Raw genomic sequence first — 24,656 nt, forward strand, 5'->3', positions numbered from 1 at the left:
GCATGGAAACAGGCCCTTCAGCCCACTCTGTCCACACTGTCCAGCAATCATCCCGTACACTAACATACACACACTAGGGACAATTTTACAACTTATCAAAGCCAATTAACCTGCAAACTTCTACGTCTTTGGAGTGTGAGAGGAAACCGAATCACCTGGAGAAAACCCATGTGGTCACAGGGTGAACATAAATCTCCATACAGCCAGCATCTATAGTCAGGATCAAACCCGGGCCTCTGGTGCCCCAGCAACTCTACCACTGCACCACTGTTTTGCTCCCCTACATTGAAAAGTTACTGGGAAAAAGTCTAGCGTCCACTAGGAGGTAGGTTGGAAGGTTATGACTACCCCTTAACTAATCGGAGAATCATTTAGGAGCCTGATAACAGAGGGGAAGCAGCTGTTCCTGAGTAGTGGTGTTTGCTTTCAAGCTCCTGTGTCTTCTGCCCGACAGGAGTGGGAAGAAGAGTGAAAGACCCGCTGAAGAATGTCCTTCAATGTATTGATTATGGTGGCTGCTTTCCCAAGACAGTTCTAACCATCTGCCAAACAAAACCTCCTCTCGCCTATGTCCACCTGTTGCATGCCATGTTTTGTCCTGCCTTTCCCCCTTTCCAGCTTCCCCCCCCCCCCCCCTCTACAATCAGTATGAAAGAGGTTCTACACCCAAAACATCTCTGGAGACCCATGTTCCCCAGAGATGTTGCCTGGCCTGCGGAGTTATTCCAGCACTTTGTGTCTTTTGTGTATTAACCTGCAGTTGTTTGTTTCTACTCTCTATCTCTTTATGTAGCTGAGGGTCAGATATTGTTTGATAACTATCAGAGGTCTTTTATTAAATACACAGTGGTTGTGTAAAGGATTTAAGAGAAGACAATTGAGAAGCTGTAAATCTGAAAGAAAATAAGATTATTTAAAATTTAACTCTGTTCCCATTCATTCCAACCTTCTCAGGTCAAATTTACAGGTGAGATCGCCATTGACGAAGGTGGAGTTTCACGGGAGTTCTTCTCTGTTATTGCCGAGGAATTTTGCAGTCGACCAAAGATCCTCAAGCAATACGATGAATCCAGACTTGTTTGGTTCCCGGAATGGGTAAGGGAATCAGAATGGAGGACATGTCCTGTTTCCCTCTGAACCTTTCCTATCCACGTACCTGTCCAAATGCCTTTCAAATATTGTTACTGTACCTGCCTCAACTACCTCCTCTGGCGGCTCGTTCCATATACATACCACCCTCTGCTGCCCCTCAGATTCATATTAAAGCTGGTCCTATTTGCCTGCATTTGGCCCAAAGTTTAAGGGAGATATGGGGGGTAATTTTACTTCTGAGTCACGTGAGTGATTCCGTGAAGAAGCCCCGCCAGTCCGCATGCGTATCATTACGTCATCCGCACTGGCGAGGCACCGGTCTGGCAGGCAACTCATTCCTGCCTGCGGTAAGTAAAAAACCTGCAGGTAAGTTTCAATACTTACCAGGTTGTGTTTTTCCTGCAAGAACCTCCTCTTACAGAGGTTTCCTGTTGGCTATAGTAGCGCAGTCCGGTCGAGCCACGGGGAAACCGTCATTGGGCTGTGGGAAGACCCAAGTCCAGACCGCAAACGCGGGAGCCGGCAGACATCGGGTGCGTTACTCCAGCCGCTGACAAGGCAGTCAGCGACTTCCAGACCGCGGAGGTTCCCATGGAGGGGTAAGTACTTACGGTATTAGAGTGCCGACTGCACCGTGGCAAACCCGGGGGGGGGGGGGGGGGGGGGGGGGGGGGGGGGGGGGGGGGGGGGGGGGGGGGGGAGAAGAGCCACACAAAAACAAACCCGTGAATCGGGCCAGGAGGATACACCTCCCAATAAAAACGACGTCTGTGGACGTCTGGTAAGATGGAGCACCTGATAGAAGGGATACTCCATCACGACAGGCTCCAGGTGGAGCTTCATACCCAAGAGGTCACCCCAAGGGCCGTGGCAGCAGCTTCAGGTAAGGGCTGTATAGAGAAAATCAGCTCCAGGAACAGGAGCTTTATATCCACGGGTCCTCTTGGGGGACCACGGCAGCAGCACCTGTAGACCGGCTGCATTATGTCTCCCTCATGAAAGAGGTTGAGCCTACCAGGGCAGAGTTATTCTGTCACTGAGGTTGGAGGTATTGGAAAGCATACCCCAAGGCATAAAGCCAAGTAAGGCTGTTGAGCACAGCTCCAGCAGGATATGCTCCAGTAAGGGAGCTTTATATTCGAAGGTCTCTTCAGGAAACTCTGGTTGCAGCACCTGGTCATGGCTGTCCAAAAATCCTCTATCTATGAAAGAGAGTACCAGTGGTCAGTGTAACCAACTTCAAAAAATTCTAAAAGCATGTCTGTGGAACGTACTGGAATTAATACGTATGGACACAAGGGAATCCTCGCAAACGAAGGTGTAAAATACCCGGAAGGGGCTAGAGTTCCCCTCATGCTATAAATGATGGGAATAAAACCGCTTCGGTGGTGACATTAAAATAAGCCGCTGAACTTTCTCTTAAGGTAAAATCCTATTCAACAGGTAAAAATCTGGATAAGAAGCAAAGTTGTCAGGCCAATTGAGGTACCATTAAAGAGCAAAGCTTCGTCGTTGTGGCAACAACACAAAAACCCCACGCCTTCGTTGACAGTAAACAGTTCACTGAAGTTGGTGGCAGCATGAAAGTTGGACAGAGTAAAATCCGAGACCCAAGTCGGGCTCAGGGAAAATATGGGACCATCTACAAGTTGGCAATAATTACACTTGTTGGTACTAATGATAATGATAACATGTGTTTGGGTCATGTGTTGTATGAAAATAGCATTTTCCCTTGATAAGGATGAAGGGGCCCTAGTGGCCTTACAACACACAAATGGATGAGATCTAACGATGTAAAGCAGCACAATGCTAAGGATCCAAGCACAAAAATTGTCCAGAGTTGTCTTTCAGGGCAGGCTCAGTATTATGGCCAGGAATGGCTTTCGCGACGTAAAGATGTCTGGGGGCATCTAGACAAGATGGAGCACCTTATGGAAAGAATGCTCCATCATGACGTTTTCCAACGTGAGTACTATACTCATGGGCCACCCCATCAGCCCACGGCAGCAACCTCCAGCAGAGGTCTATACAGGGAAGACCCGTACCAACAGGAGGAACCATACCTCCGCGGGTCTACATGAGGCCCATACCAGCAGCGCCATGTCAAGGGCTGCATGAAGCCTCCCTCATGCAAGAGGAGGGAGAGCCAGGGCAGTATGGCACTGACCCTGAAGTTGGAGGTATAGCGGAGGAGCATACCCCAAGGCACGAGAGCATAGCTCCAGGTGTGCCGGATGTGGCAAGCAAATTCGCCATACCGGCAGGAACTGGTGAGGCAATGGAGGAATTTGACTAACAACATCAACTATATGACCTCTCACCAGTTCCAAGAATCAATAATGGAAGAAACATCCAAACGCTATGAAACACCTGTAAATTGTGCCTCACTCAGAGTGCCCACCGTGAACCAGGCTACCTGGGGGCAAATGGGTGCAACCATGCGATCGCAGGATCTAAGGCTGCAGAAAGTATTAAAACTTATCGGATCGGGCATAACGGCATTTGGGCGGTCAGTCGAAGGGGCACCACTACCGGACACACTGCAGGATACATTGGGCCTGCTGTGTAATGCTCACTTCGAGATTAACTGCCTGAGAAAGAACGCCATCAGACCGACATTAAATCCGAAGTTTGCTGCACTGTGCAGATCATCAAACATACAGCCACCAAACTTGTTGTTTGGAGAAGACCTGGCTAAGCAAGTCAAGGACTTAGATGACGAGGCGAAGACGGTCGGCCTTATCAAGGCACATCCGACTAGCAGGATGCCGCCTCGTCGACCATACCCCTTCAGATGGTTCACAGATGCTGGTGCGGGGCAAGGACAAAGCCGGGCTCTCCCATGACTATGCCATTGGTGTGCACCAGTGCATACTCCCACTAAAATTTGGAGGCAAAAGAACCCAGCAACCATGGAGGTACGAGCAGCTGGACTTGTCTAGGACATATCCTCTATAGACCGGTCACCAGTGGGGGGTAGATTGCAATTGTTTTACAATGAATGGTGCTGCATAACATCAGATCCGTTTATACTGGACAGCATTCAGGGGTTTCGAATTGAATTTATTTTTGAATTACATCCACCCACTCAACATACACCGTTGGAAATTGGTGTTTTCAAAACCAGAAACTTTACAGGTAAATGATGAAATTGAAACATTATTCACAAAAGGTGTAATTGAAAAGACGGTTCATCAGCCTCAGCAGTTTGTGTCTAATATATTTCCCAAGTAAAAGAAGGATGGTGGGTGTCGAGTCATTCTTGATCTAATCCGACTAAATTCCTATGTCCAGTATAAACATTTAAAAATGGAAACATTCAGTACTGCTAAGCAATTGGTTTCCAAAGGATGTTATATGGCAAGTATAGATCTGGGGGGGTGGGGACGCTGCAAGCCGGCGCCCTGCCAGCAGCGTGTTCGTTTTTTCAACTTTTTTTATTTTTGTAGTATGTTTTAAAGTGTGTTTTTAATGTTTCTTTGTGTGTTTTATGTGGGGGGTGGTGTGGGGGGGTAAGGGGGAAACCGTTTTGTTCACCTCCTCCACGGAGAGGCAACTTTTTCCAGGTCGCCTCCCCCGTGGCCTAACAGCGAGGATCGGGCGGGCCTTTACCGGAGACGCGCCTGGGGCTTCTGTGGCGGGCGCAGGCGGACTCACGGCGTGGAGCGGACGAGCCCTCGCTGGGACTAGCCGGAGGGGAGCGTTCCGTTTCGCTGGCCCCCGGCAGCCTGAAGCCGCGGCCTGCAGAGCTCTAGCTGGCGCGGCGTCTGCAGCCCTGGATCCCTCGTGGGGGACCCGGGGGTCGAAGAAGCTCCATCGGCCGGCCCGCTGCCTACTTCTACCGCGGGCGCGGCGTGAACTTACCATCACCCCTGGAGGGGAGCTTCGACTGCCGGCCCTGCGGTCTGCGGTGCTTCTGGCTGCGGCGCGGCGGGGACTTTAAATCTTCGACCGCCGGCCTGCGGCCTACACCATCTTGAAGCCGCGGTCTCAGGTGGGGAGGCACCGATTCAGGGCTTATCTGGACTTACCTTGTCTGCACATCTGGACGCCCGCAGCGATGGCTGTGGAGGGTTGAGGTCCCGACCATGATGAATGCTGTGGTGGATGTTTGTGTTACATTTTTATTGTGTATTGTGTGTTCTTTATCATTGTACCGCTGCTGGTAAATTCATTTCACTTGCACTTTATGTGCAATGTGATGAATAAAACCGTATTGTATTGTATTGAAAGATGCATATTATTCAGTACCAACGTTCTGTCTGACTGTCATATGCAGCTATGCTTCCCGCTTTGTCGGGAATAAGAATACAACCTTTTACGGTTATTCTTAACATAAAATTTGCTGGTTTAGCCTGTGGATCGGGAAACCAGCCTTTATAAATCAATTATTCACATAGATTCTGAGTGGACCGATCCTGCGATCGGATTGTCAGTCCAATTCATGTCTGTGCTCGCTGCAAATGCAGGGATAGCACCAAGAAAGGAAAGCATTACATTTCCTCTTCAGGAAATGGGAAGTGTTTAAATACTTAAGTTACTCCTAATACGGCACAGCAAACTGACAGCTTGGAGTTCGTTTCAAATGGGTCTTTGACAAAATTAAGTTATAGGACCATTAACTGTGCCCAACATGCTTTCCCATCTTATTTACTGCAGCAATAGGAACCCACTGGCGGGTTTCACCCCCTAATATCGAGTTATAAAGGATATTTTTGACATAAGTTCTCCCAGGACAAGCACAGGGCAGTATGAGATATTGATGTGGTATTAACACTATTTTCACCAGGGGGCTCCAGCTACATCCTTAGTTGGCTCGGCTCTCATAAGGTAGTTATCCTCGAGGCGCTGGTCAGCCAACGGGTTCAGTCACTACATATTGTGACTGGATAGGATGATTACATCTGCAAATAATATTGTGTTTTAATGTTTGGTTAAGCATTATAGACATGAAATCTCAAACTAGTTTCATGACATACCTCATGAACCTTCGGTTATGGTCACACATATATAACAATACGTCAAGTTCACAAAGAGCTTAGAGGCTCGGAACTAGCAATGTTGATAATTACAAAAATCTTTTAAAAGGGTATTGGGTTGCACCATCCCCAGGTGATTGAAACTGGGCTTGGCTCATACAGGAGTAGATACTGATATATTTTCGAGTCTCACTGCACCAGGGCTACTACATTATCAGCAGCAAGGGTTATGAAAAATTCATAATAACCCATGGCCAGACCCGTTACTCCCGAATGAGAGGAGTTACTATTATCTATTCATTATGAATGTTTCCCTCATCTGACAATGAAGCAGCCATGGTTGTGGAGACTCATTTCTCACGGCATGAAATCACAGAGCTTTGAAATCTTCACAGAATCACTCACGTGACTCCGAAGTAAAATAGTAAGATTAAACGAGAACTTACCAGTTTGAAGTTTGATCTTTATTTTATGAGGTCCCGGCCCTCATAATCGCAAAGATCATCTGGTAGTTCTAGTCTTCTCTAAGTCTTACTAAGTTACTTCGACTGCTGTTATCTGTGATTTCATACCGCTGCTTTAAAGATGGATACGCATGCGGACTGGCGGGGCTTCTTCACGTAATCGCTCACCATAACTCCTCATAAAATAAAGATCAAACTTCAAACTGGTAAGTTCTCGTTTAATCTTACTATTTTAATGCACACAGGGTGGTGAGAGCATGGAACGTGCTGCAGAGGTGGTAAATGAAGCAGATACATTAGTGGCATTTAAAAGACCTTTGGATGGATATGCAGAGAATGGAGAATGGGTTATTATCTAACAGAGGTGTATAAAATCATGAATAGATTGAGTAGGCGCACTGAGACTCTTACCCAGAGTAGGGGGACTGAGAACCAGATGACATCAGTTTAAGGTGAGGGAGGTTAGATTTAATAGGAATCTGAGGGGTAGCTTTTTCACACAAAGGGTGGTGGGTGTATGTCGAGCTGACGGAAGAGGTAGTTGAGGCAAGCACTATCGCAACGTTTAAGAAACATTTAGACAGGTACATGAATAGGACAGTTTAGAGGGATTTGGGACAAACACTGGCAGGTGGGACTAGTGTAGATGGGACATGTTGGTTGCTGTGGGCAAGTAGTGCTGAAGGGTCTGTTTCCTCGCTGTGTGACTCTGTGGAGGGAGATAATGTTTGGCACAGACATTGTGGGCTGAAAGGCCTGTCCTTGTGCTGTAGTGTTCTATGTTCTAATCCCACTCGCCAGTTCCAGATGTGAACTCGCTAGTTTCAAGTGCCCAGTTGCCCAGCCAAGCTGTGATGTATTCTGATAGTTCAGTTTAGTTTCTTTTAATTTAGCTTAGCTTATTGTCACGTGTACTGACATACAACGAAAAGCTTTTTTGTTGCAATCTAGCTGTCCTTATATAGATACAGGATAAAGGAAACCCCGGACACCCGTACTAATCAGAATCTGTCAATCTCCACCTTAAGAATACTTATTAGCTTGGCATCCATAGCTGTATGTGGCAATGAATTCCACAGATTCACCACCCACTGACCAAAGAAACTCCTCCTCATCACCTTTCTAAAGGTACATCCTTTTATTCTGAGGCTATGGCCTCTGGTCCTAGACACTCCCACTAGTGGAATCATCCTCTCTACATTCACTCTATCCAGGTCTTTCGCTATTCGGGCAGTTTCAATTATCATTCTTCTAAACTCCAGTGAGTAGAGACCCAGTGCAAACACTCATCATATGTTAACACAATCATTCTGGGATCCTTCTCGTAAACCTCCTTTGGACCCACTCCAATGCCAGCACATCCATCCTCAGAAATGTGGCACAAAACTGCGCACAATACCACAGATGCAATCTGACAAGTGCCTTATAAAGCCTCAGCATTATATCCCCATCTTTGTATTCTAAGAATAAATTTAATTTTACTTCGGAGTCACGTGAGTGACTACGTGAAGACACCGCCAGCATGCATGCGCGACATAGCGTCTCACGCAGTGCAACAGCGACGGGCGGGGGTGGAGCGCTCCCGCGGCAAAATTGAAACGGACCTACAAGGTAAGAAAAATTATATTGAAGTTGTATTCTTCCCCTTGCTGTGCTTTATGTTACAGCACGTTGGACAAGGGGAAGAAAAAACGGTCTCCAGGACCCGGGGAACCAGGAAGGTACCGACAGCCATGGGTGACCAGCGGCTCCAGGACCGCAGGCTGTGAGGAACTAGGAAGGTTCCGACAGCCATGGGGAAACAGCGGCTCCAGGACCGCAGGCTGTGAGGAACTAGGAAGGTACCGACAGCCATGGGGAAACAGCGGCTCCAGGACCGCAGGCTGCGGGGAACCAGGAAGGTTCCGACAGCCATGAGTGACCAGCGGCTCCAGGACCGCAGGCTGTGAGGAACTAGGAAGGTTCCGGCAGCCGACAGCCGGGTACGACCGGCGCAGGCTGAGCCCAGCACCGCGAACCTGGAAACAGCACAGCGGGCTGCAGGCAGGCAGAACAGGAGTCAGTCCGGCCGATAGACTCAGGGAGTCTGGCCAGGAGGACGCACTGCCCAAGGGCAGTGGAAGTGACCGTTGGAGTGGTTACTAAGGTCCACTTACCGACTCCAACTCTGCCAAGCTGAATCCAGCGCCATGAGTCGTACAGCTCAAAGCAGCACAGCAGGCAAAGCCCAGCAAGATTCAGCCCGGCCGATCATACTCATCTGAGTCCGGCCGAAGAGGCACGCTGCCCGAGTGCAGCAGAGGTCCGCCCGTGACTTGCTCCGGGAGATGGAGCAAGCTCACTATGGGAGTCTTCTCACTCCCACAACAGCACCTTATCGAGGGCTGTAAAACAATGCATCTCCCTCGACAGAGGAGAGTGTTGTGGACCAGGGCTGGGCTGGTCCTGAAGAAGGGGACTTGGCTGAAGAAAACGGCAGTGTGCAGGGGTGCAGAATCCTAAGGAGCTACTGGGAGTGATCACCAAAATTACGGATCAACGAAAAGTACCATTACAGACCAAGCTGGCGGCCAGCATTGACTACCTGAACTTCCATCCTCTGCAGGAACAGGCAACGAAATTACGGTGAAGTATTGGCCTCCTGTGAACTTTACTTCGTTAAAAATGCCAGCAGCAAACAATGCCATCTGGAGGTACAGTGGGACTGGCACAAAAACCCAGGAGGTCAAACTACAGAAGATTTTAAAACTTCTGACAGCGGGCATATCATTGGTTGCTCGCCCAGACGATGGTACAGAGATGACAGCAGGATTGACATTGTTGTTTTCGGAGACATGGAGGGATCATTGTCGATACCTAAAATTTAACTGGATGGGGCAACAATGGCAGAGTATAGCGTTGCCTAATGAGTTAACTTCAGCCCCAAGACTATTCACCAAGATATTAAAACTGGCCTTGGCAATATTAGAAACAAAAACATATTGTCATGGCATATCTTGATGATATATCAATTGTGGGGAAAACACCCTGGATCTAGCTAAATCAGCAGTTTTAGCTACCAAACATTGGGTGAAACTCTGGGGTCATCTCCATCCAGATAAATCTAAGTTGACGGCATCCACAACTGGACTTTCTGGGATTTACAATTAACGTAATCCATATGTCTGTAACATTGCCAAAGAGTAAAGCAGACTTGGTGGAAGCCTACAACAAAATTAATTATTACAAAATAAACCATCTATTAGACAGGAGACAAGGGTAATTGGAAAACTAGGAGCAGCATTTCCAGCTACTCAGGTTGGGCCTTGCATCATTAAAGCTCAAAAAGGGTAAAAGTGCAAGAGCAAAAACACCTTGCAGGTCACTTTGATCGACCTATGCAGTTACCAGCCTAAGCAATTTGGAGTTATAACGATGAAAGGGAATACTTGGCATAGTTCCAGCCCATCATTATTAGTAATCATCATTACTAAAAACACTGGTGTTGGGTGCGTTTTATGGGTTAAAAGACTACTGCTCACAATGCACCATCTGCATGTCCGCCTACAAATTGATAATATCACAGTGGTGGCATATATTAATCATATGGGAGAAAAGATCGATATCATGTGTCAATCTGGCCAATATATTTGGCTATGGTGTGTTAACATACATATTTGGCTATCAGCAAACGTACCTACCAGGTAAGCTCAATACAGTGGCACACACCAGGTCATGAAAATTCAATGACAGCACCGAATGGCTGTTGGACCACAAAAAAAGTTGCTGATATTACTAAAAGAGGGACACCAGATATCGATCCATTTGCATCTAGACCCAATCACCAGTTACCAACATATGCCGCTTGGGAACCACACTTGGGGCAGCAGCAATGGACGTTACTCACTGAATGGGGAATAATTGTTTACAATGTTTTCCCTCCTGCCTCATCAGTCGGATCCTAAGTAAAAACACATATGGACTCAGCATCAGGTGTCTTGAAAGTACCTGATTGGCCTACACAGCCATGGATCCCTGTGGTCTCGGACATAGTCTCTGAACCATAGTCCACCATGCTAGATCCGGGCTGGCGGACAGGACCATGAGCTTGATCATGTCGGCCTATCAAGAATCAACAAGGACTGGTGTAGCGTATAATACAGCGACAACCACCAACGTCCTGGGAATTCCTATCCAGCCTTCATGTCAATGAAGGACTGAGCTGCAGTACTATAATTATGCAGGAGTGCCCTGTCAGCTTGCTGATGGCAGGCGCCACGACAACTCTCCATGGGATCTCACCCTCTAGTTAGCCAAACTTATGAGGATTATTTATAACACTAACCCTCCTAGAGTGAGGTACTCCCAGATCTGGGACGTCAGTATTGTACTAACATTGCTAGGGGCACCAGCAATGTCCCTGTCCCTGGGGGGAGGGGGGGGGGGGGAAACTGACATTTAAAAACAGTATGCTGATGGTACTGCTCTCAGCTCTAGGGGTCCAGTTTCTACATAAACTGAGACTGGGATAAATTATGGCATTTCCAGAAAAGATAACTTCACATATTAGAGCTTGTTAAACAAGATAGACCAGGAACATCAGGACAAAATTTGGAATTCCAGGTATACCCATCTGACACCCGACTATGTGTAATGACACACCTTCTATTATACCTTAAGACTACTAAAACTTAAGAGGAAGTAAATTGGCACTATGGGCAGCCATAAACAGCCTAATGGCCGGGTATCAGCACTAACCATCGCTAGATGGCTCAAACAGGTTTGGGAACTGCTGGGGTGGATACTGACATCTTAAGTTTCTATCCACAAGGGCAACAGCAACACCGGCAGCTAGAGACAAGGAAGTGCCTATGGACCATATCCTGGCAACAGCAGGATGGTCTAGAGAAAGACCTTCCAATTCTTTATAATGCCAATAACCAAACCTGCGGTGTTGCAGAATCAAGTTTGAATTCTGTAATATATTTAGCCCTAGGGAGGATTATTTTGTTAAAATAAATTGTTATTGTCTGAATTGGATACATGTCTGAATACAATAACATACTTCCTCCCTTGAATGACTTCGGCAGTGAGTGAAGCATGGACTGTTCCACGGCTTGAAATCACAGAGCTTTAAAATCTTCACATAGTCACTCACGTGACTCCGAAGTAAAATAGTAAGATTAAACGAGAACTTACCAGTTTGAAGTTTGATCTTTATTTTATGAGGAGTTACGATGAGGGATTACGTGCCCTCCGCTCCCGCCCTCTATTATAAAGGTCAACTGGTATATTAGTTCTTCCTATCTTACTATGTTTATTTCAATTACTATTACTGTGATTCCACAGCGCTGCTTTGAAGAATGTTGCGCACCCGTGCTGGCGGGGTCTTCACGTAATCCCTCATCATAACTCCTCATAAAATAAAAACCAAACTTCAAACTGGTAAGTTCTCGTTTAATCTTACTATTCTGAAATAAATGTTAGCATTGTATTTGCCTACATCACTACTGATTCGACTTGCAAATTAACTTTTTGGGAATCCTGCACCAGCACTCTCAGGTCCCTTTGCACCTCCAATTTTTAAATTCCTTGCCTATTTGGAAAATAGTCTGTCTTTATTCCTACTGCATGACTCTACACTTTGCTACGCTGTATTCCATCTGCTACTTTTCAGGCCACTCTCCCAACCTGTCCAATAGATCGGGTAGACACACAGTCTCTTGCCCAAAGTAGAGGAATCGAGGGTCAGAGGACATACTTTTAAGGTGAGGAGAGGAATGATTTAAAAGAAATCTGAGGGATAGCTTTTTTCACACAATGGGTGGTGGGTGTATGGTGAAGGTAGTTGAGGCAGGTACTATCGCAACGTTAAAGACACATTTAGACAGGTACGTGGATAGGACAGGTTTAGAGGGACAGGGGCCAAATGCAGGCAGGTGGGACCAGTGTTGACCATGTTGGCCAGTGTGGGCAAGTTGGGCCGAAGGGCCTGTTTCCACACTCCATCAATGGTGTGGATGTGCAGTTTACCAGGGAGTACAAATACATGGGAGTGTACCTGGACAGTAAACTGGTCTGGTCCAGGAATGCTGAAGCCCTGTACAAGGGACAGAGCCACCTGTACTTTTAGAGAAGGCTCCGTCTGCAATGAGATGCTGCAGATGTTCTACCAATCGGTGGTAGCCAGGGCGAAGGCTGTGGACGTCAATAGGATCAACAAACTCATCAGGAAGGCTGGCTCCGTCCAGGGGTTGGAGTTGGATTCATGGGAGATGGTCTTGGAGGGGAGGATGCTCCTCAAACTGCAGAGCACCCTGGACAATACAGATCACCCCCTCCATGACACACTGGTCAATCTGAGGAGCACCTTCAGCAACAGACTGGATCCACCAAGATGCAGAACAGAAGGCCACAGGAGATCCTACTTCCCTGTGGCTATCAAACTGTACATCTCCTCCCCCTTCTGTCATGGCGTAGACCGGGACTGAGACTGACCCCCCCCCCCCCCCACCTCCCCAATCTTTGCACATCCCCAAAGCCTTACCACACATCACTTTAATTTCATGTTTCATGTATTGTGTGTTTTTTATGACTGTTGCCAAATTAATTTCCCTCCTGGGATAAATAAAGTTCTATTGTATCGTATCGTATGACTATGATCAGTGACACCAAGACAAGTAAAGAGTGCTGATGAATGGGTTACATTGTTCACATTTAAACACACAGGAGCCAGAAATCAATGATGTATTTCGCCTGCTGGGCATTATCTGCTGGCTGGCCCTGTACCATGGTTATGTGGTGGACTTCCACTTCCCATTGGCCCTCTACAAGAAGCTGCTAAATGAGCAACCTACTCTCGATGACCTGAAGGAACTCTCCCCAACAGTCGGCCGGTAAGTCATGCTCATAAGTTCATAAGTCAGAGGAGCAGAATTAGGCCATTCGTCCCATCAAGTCTACTCAGCCATTCAATAATGGCTGATCTATCTTTCCATCTCAACCCCATTCTTCTGCTTCCTCCCCATAACCCCTGACACTCTTACTAATCAAGAACTTATCAATCTCTACCTTAAAAATATCCAATGACTTGGCCTCCACAGCTGTCCGTGGCAATGAATTCCACATATTCACCAACCTCTGACTAAAGAAATTCCACATCCTTTCTTAAGGTCTGTCTTTTTATTCTGAGGCTAAGGCCTCTGGTCCTAAATGTTCCCACTAGTGGAAACATCCTTATCACATCCACTCTTTCCAGGCCTTTCACTATTCGGTAAGTTTTAATGAGGTCTTCCTCTCATCCTTCTAAACTCAGTCTCAGATGCTTCGTTAACTCTGGTTGAGAGCCATGGAGCTGGGCTATTAACCTTCATTGGTCTCATTTGATCAATCCAACGTAGTCATCAGAACGGAGACACAAGAAACTGGAAACAGATGCTGGAATCTTTACCAAAACACCAAGTGCTGGAGGAACTCAGTTATTCAGGCAGCATCTGTGAAGGGAATGAAAGGCCAGATGATGTTTCGGGTCGGGACCCTTCTTCAGGCTGATTGGAGTAGGCGGGAAAAGTGGTGGGAAAGGACAAAGCTTGGATACAGATGAGGGGGGTGATTTGATTGGCAGATGGGTGGAGTAAGCGACAAAGGCTACAGGTGACAAGGAGACAAGAAGATGTCAGATAAGGAGAGGAGAGGTGGAGTGAAATGAAAAGCCGGAGGGAGGAATTGGGTGAAAGGGGATAGGGAGGGAAAAGAGGGGGGACAAAAGGGAGATGGGGGACTCGGGGATTGGAGGAGGAGAAAGGAACAGGGTGACTGGAGGTGGGAGAAATGTGTGTCACAGGTGGGTGGCAAGGGAAAGAGAAGGTGGAAGAGTAAGAGGTGGGGATGCAAGAGTTACTTGAAGTTAGAGAAATCAATATTCTCTATGATTAGAATGGTGGCCGATTAGGAAAGGGGGAGATGCAACGAGACCTGGGTGTCATGGTACACCAGTCATTAAAAGTAGGCATGCAGGTGCAGCAGGCAGTGAAGAAGGCGAATGGTATGTTAGCATTCATAGCAAAAGGATTTGAGTATAGGAGCAGGGAGGTTCTACTGCAGTTGTACAGGGTCTTGGTGAGACCACACCTGGAGTATTGCGTACAGTTTTGGTCTCCTAATCTGAGGAAAGACATTCTTGCCATAGAGGGAGTACAGATAAGGTTCACCAGACTGATTCCTGGGATGTCAGGACTTTCATATGAAGAAAGACTGGATAGACTCGGTTTGTACTCGCTAGAATTTAGAAGATTGAGGGGGGATCTTATAGAAACTTACAAAATACTTAAGGGGTTGGACAGGCTAGATGCAGGAAGGTTGTTCCCGATGTTGGAGAAGTCCAGAACAAGGGGTCACAGTTTAAGGATAAGGGGGAAATCTTTTAGGACCGAGATGAGGAAAACTTTTTTCACACAGAGAGTGGTGAATCTCTGGAATTCTCTGCCGCAGAAGGTAGTTGAGGCCAGTTCATTGGCTATATTTAAGAGGGAGTTAGATGTGGCCCTTGTGGCTAAAGGGATCAGGGGGTATGGAGAGAACGCAGGTACAGGATACTGAGTTGGATGATCAGCCATGATCATATTGAATGGCGGTGCAGGCTCGAAGGGCCGAATGGCCTACTCCTGCACCTATTTTCTATGTTTCTAATATTCATACCACTGAGTTGTAAGCTGCCCAAGTAAAATATGAGGTGCTGTAATTCACTGGGCCTCACTCTGACAATGGAGGAGGCCCAGGACAGAAAGGTCAGTGTGGGAATGGGAGGGGGAGTTAAAGTGTTTAGCAACTGGGAGATCACGTAGGCCTAGGTGGACTGAGCGGAGATGTTCAATGAAACAATTGCCGAGCCTGCGCTTGGTCTCATTGAAATATGGAAGTCCACACCTGGTACAGCTGACACAGTAGATGAGGTTGGAGGAGGAGCAAATAAACCTCTGCTTCACCTGAAATGTCTGTTTGGGTCCTTGGATGGAGTCGAGGGGGAAGGTAAAAGGACAGGTGTTGCATCTCCTGCGGTTGCAGGGGAACGTACCTGGGGAGGGGGTGGTTTGGGTTGGAAATGATGAGTTAACCAAGGAATTGCGGAGGGAACGGTCTCTACAGAAAGCGGAAAGGGGTGGAGATGGGAAGATGTGGCTGGTGGTGGGATCCTGTTGGAGGTGGCGAAAATGTTGGAGGATTTTGTGCTGTATGTGACGGCTGATGGGGTGAAAGATGAGGACGAGGGGGGCTGTTGCATCTGGAGGGAGGGGGAGCAAGAGCGGACCTGTGGGATACTGGGGAGACCTTAGTGAGGGCCTCACCTATGATGTGTGGAAGTCCCAAAAGCCGTGAATACATTAAAAGAAGCTGCCAGTTGGTATCTGTTATTTAACATATTCATTTTCACTACCTTTGAACTCCGCTCCATGCGGTTTCAGGAGACGATAGCTATTATCGACTATTTAACATACTCACTGTTATTTCTCCTCCAAAACACACAGACGCCATTAACACATTTGTTATCGCTACCTTTGAATTCCACTGCGTGCAAAATTCAGAGGATGCCATCTAGTATCAATTGTCAATATATTCATTGTCCTTACCTTGACACATACAGCACACAGATGCCACCAACTAGTATCTGCTATTAAACACATTTACTTCCTTATCTGTGTACCCAATTAAGCCAAGACCCAAACAGTCGCAATCCAGTCAAATTATTAACACTGGATTGTTAATAATTATTAACACTATAAAATTATTAATTATTAAGTACGCTTACTTTTGTATCTTGTTGCAAGCGGAACCGAGAAGTCGCGACTCTTGTACAATGTAAAAGTAAACCACAAATCCTGTAATTAATCAATCAATCAATCTGTCAATCAATCAACCTTTATTGTCATCTTGCAAGCAACAGTTGTACAGTGCAAAATGAAAAGACGTTTCCCAGGGAATACCGGAGCATCGCACATGAAATTTAAAACATTTCACACATAATAACACTAAAAACAATCCAGTCCCTGATGGAACAGTATAAATAGTTAAAAGCAGGTAAAACAACAACGTTAAAATACAGTAAAACCAATCATAAAAATGTCCGGGGCAGCTGATTTGAGTGGCCAGTGCCAGTTATTAAAGTGGCCAGTGCCAGTTATTAAAGTGTCCGTGCCAAGCCGCAGAATCAGGTGACTGTGAGTACAGAGTGACTGTTTCGCAGCCTCACAGCATCAATCTACCTCACATCTGTACTTCCTCAGTTGGTATCTTTTTTGGTGTAGAAATGTCCTGCTGTACTGACTTAACTTTAGAGTTGTGATCACAATCTTTGACTGAGACACTTCCCCCCTTGGGCAAGTAAAACCCACTGCTGATGGTTACTCTTATAATTATAATAATAATAATAATAATAATAATTATTATTATTATTAATATTATAATAAATTTTTTAATTGTCATTGCACATAAGCTAGGTATGTTACAATACTTGCCTTCAGCGGCGCTGCAATTCTGCCACTGGCCGTGTGCGCGATTTTGGCGTGTTTGAGGGGGGGGGGGGGGCGGGGTTAAAACGCGTTTTTTTTCCGACCTGGTCCTGAATTATATTTTGTTGGAGTGCAAGATGTTGCTAAAGAATCGTTCCGAAGGCCGTTCTGTGTGTTTTTTTTAATTCGCTGGAGTGATTTTAAAATCAGCTTCTGAAGCCGTCAACGCCGACAACGAGGCCGGATTTTATGTAGGGGACAGGTAAAAGAAAGTAGTTTATTTTTATGTATAAAAGTGTTTCTTAAGATGTATTTAATTCACATTTTAAGTTGCGAAACGGCGAATTAGTCCCCGAACAAACCGGCAGTGTATTTGCTGCCGATATGGGGGACTAAATCACCACAATCTCAACGTTCCAAATGGTCCCATTCCAGAAAATCCCACTAGCAAGCTGATTTAAATGGCCATTAATTTACAGGTATTAAACATTAAAATTAATACAGGTTCCTTCCATTTGGCCTATAAACCCATGACAATGAGATTTAAAAATTATGTTATATTATGAATTCTTGTGTGAATGTTATTTGGACACTTAGGCTATTTAAAAATGTTAATCTATTCTTAAGAAATGGATAGATGTTTAGATCTAGTAATTTAATTTTGTCATTAGCTACAATTAGGTAACTAACTAACTATATGCTTTAATTTCATCTAAGTAAGATTGTTTCATATTTGTTTCAGAATGCTTCAATCTATAATAACTGAAAATTTCTTTCAGTTCTCTTAAATTTTAAGAATGTTATGGGCTTTTAAATGTTCTCGATCACAGCTTTTGTGTTAAGTCAATGAAAAAACAATAGGGAACAAGATGCCAATTTCCGAGTATGAAAATGGCCATAACTTTTTTAATACTGAAGATATGAAAGTGAATTAGGTGTCAAATTATTCTTTTTATGCTTTATCTGATGGGATAAATTAAAGACGATTTTTAAAATCTCAAGATTTTGTTACATTGCTACATAAGCGCAACGAGATTTGGTATGCAGCTTCCATCCGATGTCATAACATAAATAGCTAATAAAATTTAGATTTAGATACCCCGAGAACATGGATTGTAAAAAGAACATTACAACAGTAAAATAGTCAAAACAGTTCAACAGACTAAAGTGCAGATGTGTCTGTGCGACGTGACCATCCGAGGGAGACAGTCCAGGGGGGATGGGGGGCACACAGCAGGGCCGGTTCAGAGCCGCTATAGCTCTGGGAATGAAGCTGTTCCTGAGTCTGGAGGTTCGGGCGTAGAAGGCCTTGTAACGTCTGCCGGAGGGAAGTAGTTCGAACAGTCCATTACAAGGGTGTGAGGAGTCTTTATGGATGCTGACGGCCTTCCTGAGGCACCGTGTGTGGTAGATGCCCTCCAAGGCTAGTAGCTGTGTCCCAATAATCTTCTGCGCTCTGTGGACGACGCGCTGAAGAGCTCTCCTCTCCGCCTCCGTGCAGCTGAGATACCACACAGCGATGCCATACGTTAATATGCTCTCTGTGGTGCAGCGGTAGAAGGTTGTCAGCAGCTGTTGGGGCAGACCAGTCTCTTTTAATGTCCTCAGGAAGAACGGTCGTTGCTGTGCCTTCTTGACCAGCGCAGTTCCTTGAATATTATTAAAGGGTCCACTTCATCAGTTGGAAGAGTGGATTCCCCGTTCCCTAAAAAATGAGGAAATCTCTGATGTCCTAGTTTGGAAGATGAATGAACTTTGTTGCCTTCCCTCACAGTGGAAACGTTGATTCCGCTGTGTGGGGATGTTTATGTTAAACTCTATCGTGTATTGTGTTCTTTTTTATCCGTATGGCTGTATGGTAACTCAAATCTCACTGTACCAGTTGGTGCATGTGACAATAAATGTAACTTGAACACCTCATCTTGGGCGCAGATGGAGGAATTGGCAGTAGGGGATAGAGTCTTTGCAGGAAGCAGGGTGGAACGAAGTGTAGTCTAGATAGCTGTGGGAGTCAGTAGGTTTATAATAGATGTCAGTCGATAGTCTATTTCCTGTGATGGAGACGGTGAGATCAAGAAACGGAGATGGTCCAAGTGAATTTGAGTGCAAGATGGAAATTAGTCGTAAAGTTAATATCACTAGCTACTTATGTTTTTTAATGGGTTTGTCGACCATATTCATCATGGACTACATTGAAATCAGAATTGATCTGGGATTAAATGTTCCATGAGGCAGCGTTCCAGGATTCTGAGAGGCAGGAAATTGTGCAGCGGGTTCGGACTTCAATAAATCCTTGTTTTTAAATCTGAAAGTTTCATGGATTACAGGAACAGTGATAGCTCTTCACGATCCTGGTCAAAGTTGAGTTCAGTTTAATTTAGAGATACAGCGTGCAAACCGGCCCACAGTCCCACCGAGTCAATGCTGACCATTGAACACACCTGCACCAGGTCTATTCCACACACGAGGGACAGTTTACAGAAGACAATTCACCTACAAACCCGCACGTCTTTGGAATGGGGGAAGAAACTAGAGCACCCAGAGAAAAGCCACTCAGTCACAGGGAGAACGTACAAACTCTTTACAGCCAGCACCCGTAGTCAGGATCGAACCCGGATGTCTGAAGTTGTAAGGCAGCAACTCTACTGATGTTGCTAGTTTGGTGCCCTAGATTGTTAACGCAGTCAGTGGTGGAGCAAGAAAGCCAGAGCCAGTGAGGCATCAGCCGCTTGCAAACTCGAGTTTGCTTCAATCATGTTTCCAACAGCAGTTGGTCATTGATTTGCTTTCCTTTTTCCTGCAGAAATCTTCAGGAGCTTCTCAATTATGAGGGTGATGACTTGGAGGAGATATTCTGCATGGATTTCACAGTAAGTCACGGTTGCCTTTCTCTTAAGCTTGTTCTGAGCTTTGTCCCTCTGCTCTGACTGGAGCTCAGGTCCCGATACCCTAGCCCCAGCTCAGTAAATTCTCCCATTTTAGGTAGCGCCCATTCCCTTTTCCCCCACCCTGGTGCACAAACTCATATCTCCCACCATCCCACCCCATTTTCACTTCATTCCCCTGTCCCCTTCCTTCAATATCGCTCCCTCTTGCTCTTCATTTCACTCCTCCTCTTCTTTCCTTATCTGACAATTTTTTGTCTCCTTTACATCTCCAGCCTTGGTCCACTCATCTGCCAATCACTCTCTCCCCCCCCATCACCTGTATCCACCTATCACTTGCCAGGCTTTGTCCCATCCCTACCACTTTTCCAGCTTTTTCTCCCATATCCAGCAGTCTGAAGAAGAGTCTCGACCCAAAACATTACCTATCCATTACTGACCCGCTGAGTTACTCCAGCACTTTGTTGGGTTTTATTTTGGTAAACTATTATCTGCAGTTTCATGTGCCTTCATTCAGTCTTCATAGATATCATAGTGGGAGTGTCATTCTGCACTAGAGGAGACATGGAAGTGACTGAAGGGCACTCTACAATCCAGGACATACCCTTCCCATAGACCTCAGCACCAAATACCATTATCCATCCCAACTGAAACTTCACCTATTCGTGTTCTCCAGAGATGCTACCTGACCTACTTTGTGTCTTTTTTTGTAAACCAGCAGCTGCAGTTCCTTGTTTCTCCAATTTTTAATTTTATCTAGTTAACCAAGCCAAACCCACACCCACTGAACTAATGGCTCTGCAAGGAATATGATGCGTTTTCATACAAACACAGTAACTATCTGAGTAATTAAGTTGCTTGCTGTCATTTCCAAAAATGTGCATTAAATAAAATCTGTTGGCATCTTCTCCTGTCTCATGTTGAATTTATCTTTTAGATTGGGGCAGACATGGCTGATGGATCAATAACCCGACATGAACTCATTCCTAATGGGAAAAATATTCCAGTGCAAAGCCACAACAGGTCAGTTTTTTCAGACTTTAGACTTTAGAGAGATACAACGTGGAAACAGGCCCTTCGGCCCACTGAGTCCGCGCCGACCATCAATCACCCACACGTTAGTTCTATCCTACACACCAGGGACAATTTACTGAAGCCAATTAACCTACAGACCTGTACGTCTTTGCTGGGAGAAAACTGGAGCACCTGGAGAAAACCCACACGGTTCATGGGGAGAATGTATAAACTCCGTTCGGACAGCACCCGTAGTCAAGATCACACCCGGGTCTCTGGCGCTGTCAGGCAGCAACTCAACCGCTGTGCCACCGTGCCGCCCTAAGCTCTGTGTTCTACACAAAATTCCAGCATCTATAGTTCCATGCTTTATGCCCCGTAGGTAATTTCCCAATTTGCTATGGTATAGAGTCATACAGCATGGAAACAAGCCTTTCAGCTCAATACGTTCATGCTGATCAAGTTGCCTCCTTAGCTGGACCCATTTGCTTGCTTTTGGCCCATATCTTTCCAAACCATTTCCTGTCCATGTACCATCCAAAGGTCTTTTAAATGTTGTCGTAGTACCTGCCTCAACTACCTTCTCTGGCGGTTTGTTCCATATACCCACCATCTAGGCTCTTTAGGGCACTAACTACGGTATCCTGTGCAATGATTATCCCTCAATTAACATCAGGCTATTGCCCCATCATTGGTGTCTTGAGCAGGAGCTGGCTGTATCCAAAATTCCATTTCAAGCAGGGTGCAAGGCCACCAAATTCAAGTGCATTTTCTTACCACTATGAGCAGGGTGCAAGGCCACCAAATTCAAGTGCAGTTTCCTACCATTTCAAGCAGGGTGCAAGGCCACCAAATTCAAGTGCAGTTTCCAACCACTTCAAGCAGGGTGCAAGGCCACCGAATTCAAGTGCAGTTTCATACCACTTCAAGCAGGATGCAAGGCCGCCAAATTCAAGTGCAGTTTCATTCCACTTCAAGCAGGGTGCAAGGCCACTAAATTCAAATGCAGCTTCATACCATTTCATGCAGGGTAAAACCACCATAAAACCACACAAAACACCAAACTTATAGTTCAGTAGACATTCAGTGTGTTCAGTTGATTCACAGCTCAGACAGTCGTGACCTCTCCCTCCCCCATCATGCAGAGACTGAGCCACACCCACACTTCCAGGTTTTATAACCCCTCCCCCTCCCACCGGAAAAGGTGTGGCTTTCATGGCGTGATTGACAGGAGAGAGATTCTCAACATTTTTTAAACACTAATAACACTTTTATTTTTAATTGATGGGAAGAATTTTCTGCACCTGCTCAGCGGAGGGGAACTGAGTAAGATGGCCAAAAATCACAGCCATAAGTGGTAGCGTTTTATCTAAAATCAATATACAATGCAAACAGGAAATCAGTGCATTTGCAGTAGTGCCTTTTAACTTCAAGCCAAAGCACCCAAGCCGCCATTTGCAGTAAGTAGTACCTTTCAACTTCACGCCAAAGCACCCAAGCCACCATTTGCAGTAAGTAGTGCCTTTCAACTTCAAGCCAAAGCTCCCAAGCCACCATTTGCAGTAAGTAGTGCCTTTTAACTTAAAGCCAAAGCACCCAAGCCACCATTTGCAGTAAGTAGTGCTTTTCAACTTCAAGCCAAAGCTCCCAAGCCACCATTTGCAGTAAGTAGTGTCTTTCAACTTCAAACCAAAGCTCCCAAACCACCATTTGCAATAAGTAGTGCCTTTCAACTTCAAACCAAAGCTCCCACGCCACCATTTGCAGTAAGTAGTGCCTTTCAATTTCAAACCAAAGCTCCCAAGCCACGATTTGCAGTAAGTAGTGCCTTTCAACTTCAAGCCAATGCACCCAAGCCACCATTTGCAGTAAGTAGTGCCTTTCAACTTCAAGCCAAAGCACCCAAACAACCATTTGCAGGCAGTGCCTTTTTACTTCAAACAAACCATATTTTCATTTTCAGTGTTCAGTTTTCATTTGTTCAGTGTTATTCAGAGCTCAGAGAGACGTGACCCTTGGTTTCATCCCTTGCAGAGACTGAGTGAGGCACACCACTTCCTGGTTTTATAGTCCCTCCCCCTCCCTCCAGCAGGGGCAGCAGAGAGAATGGTGAATTTTTGAAAAACATTAATATCTCTCTGATTTGTCATCGATGGGAAAAGTCATCCGCACCCGTAAGGCGGAGGGGGGCTCTGAGCGAGGTGGCCAAAAATGACGGCTGTAGGTGGTGGCGTTCTGTCGGAAATCGCAGCACAGTGGGCCAAAAGCGGTCAAGATCAGAGTTTTAGTAATATAGATTTGATAGACACTTGGACAGGTACATGGATAGGAAAGGTTTAGAGTAATATGGCAATATGCTTCCTTAGATGGGGCAGCTTGGTCAACATGTTGGCCGAAGGGCTTGTTTCCCAGCTGTATGCTTCTATGACTATTATCTTGCCCTTATAGGCCCGATAGCCAAAGAAGTAATGCGAAAAAAAATGACCACACATTTAGTTCCTGGAAACTGGGATAATCCAGAAGAGTTGATTGTAGGAATGCGCTGGAATCCAATTTATTGATGGCAGTAGTGTTATCATAAAATCGTTGAGAGTCATATAACTACGTAGCGTGGAAACAGGCCTTTCAGCCCAACTGGTCTATGCTAACAAAGGTGATTAACCAAACTAATCCCACTTGCCAGCATCTGACCCACATTCCTTCAAACCGTTCCATCAATATGGATTTGAAGGGTGGAGAAGGTTTCACCTGAATTCACTACTGATTTGTAGATCACTATCTCACATTTATGGCCCCTAATTCTGCACTCCCCACAACAATCAGACTACTGTTATCAGACAGACACAAAAAGCTAGAGTAACTCAGGCAGCATCTCTGGATAAAAGGAATGGGTGTCATTTCGAGTCGAGACACTGCAAAAAGTTGTGAACACTGCCCAGTCTATCACTGGCTCCGACTTCCCCACCATCGAAGGGATTTATCGAAGTTGCTGCCTCAAAAAGGCAGCCAACATCATCACGGACCCACACAATCCTGGCCACGCACTCATTTCACCACTGCCATCGGGAAGAAGGTACAGGAGCCTGAAAACTCTAACATCCAGGTTCAGGAACAGCTTCTTCCCTACAGCCATCGGGCTATTAAACACTACAACCTCAAATAAGCTCTGAAGTTCAATAGACTATTATAGTTATTATTATTGAACTACTATTGTTTGTTTTTTGAGTATGTGTGTGTATGTATATTTGTGTGTGTGTGTGTGTATATATTTATATGTGTGTGTGTGTGTGTGTACTTGTGGGTATGTGTATATATACTGAACTTTTTTTCTCTCGTTTATCATATTGTTTACAGTGTACTATGTGTACATATTCTGTTGTGCTGCAGTAAGTAAGAATGTCCTTGTTCTATCTGGGACACATGACGATAAAACACCCTTGACCCTCTTCAAACCTGAAACGTCACCCATTCCTTCTCTCCAGAGATGCTGCCTGTCCTGCTGAGTCACTCCAGCTTTTTGTGTCTATCTTCAGTTTAAACCAGCATCTGCAGTTCCTTCCTACACATACAGTTATCAGACTACTTCAGTCCTTCCACAGCTAGCCCAATTGTCCAACCTACCTCATTGCGGACATTGCACTTTTCTCTGTAACTGTAATGCTATAAACCTGTAACGATATATCTGCACTCTGATATCTTTCTCCTTGTTCTACTTGTAGTACGTGTGCATGGCTTCAT

The 24,656-nt window shown here is 45.6% G+C and overlaps 1 protein-coding gene and 1 pseudogene across 1 annotated transcript in view; both read left to right on the forward strand.

Moving 5' to 3' along the window:
• The window catches only part of LOC116978984 (probable E3 ubiquitin-protein ligase HERC4), a 76,427-nt gene that overhangs the window by 45,531 nt on the left and 6,240 nt on the right, over nt 1-24,656 (forward strand). Inside the window, exons 14-17 of the mRNA XM_033030365.1 lie at nt 955-1,095; nt 13,244-13,410; nt 19,823-19,889; nt 20,842-20,931. Of these exons, the coding sequence (XP_032886256.1) occupies nt 955-1,095; nt 13,244-13,410; nt 19,823-19,889; nt 20,842-20,931 (465 nt within the window). The remainder of the gene's footprint in view (nt 1-954; nt 1,096-13,243; nt 13,411-19,822; nt 19,890-20,841; nt 20,932-24,656) is intronic.
• Nucleotides 2,799-2,889, forward strand: LOC116983667 (annotated as a pseudogene).

Source organism: Amblyraja radiata, chromosome 1 (assembly GCF_010909765.2).
Source record: "Amblyraja radiata isolate CabotCenter1 chromosome 1, sAmbRad1.1.pri, whole genome shotgun sequence".
NCBI lineage: Eukaryota > Metazoa > Chordata > Chondrichthyes > Rajiformes > Rajidae > Amblyraja > Amblyraja radiata.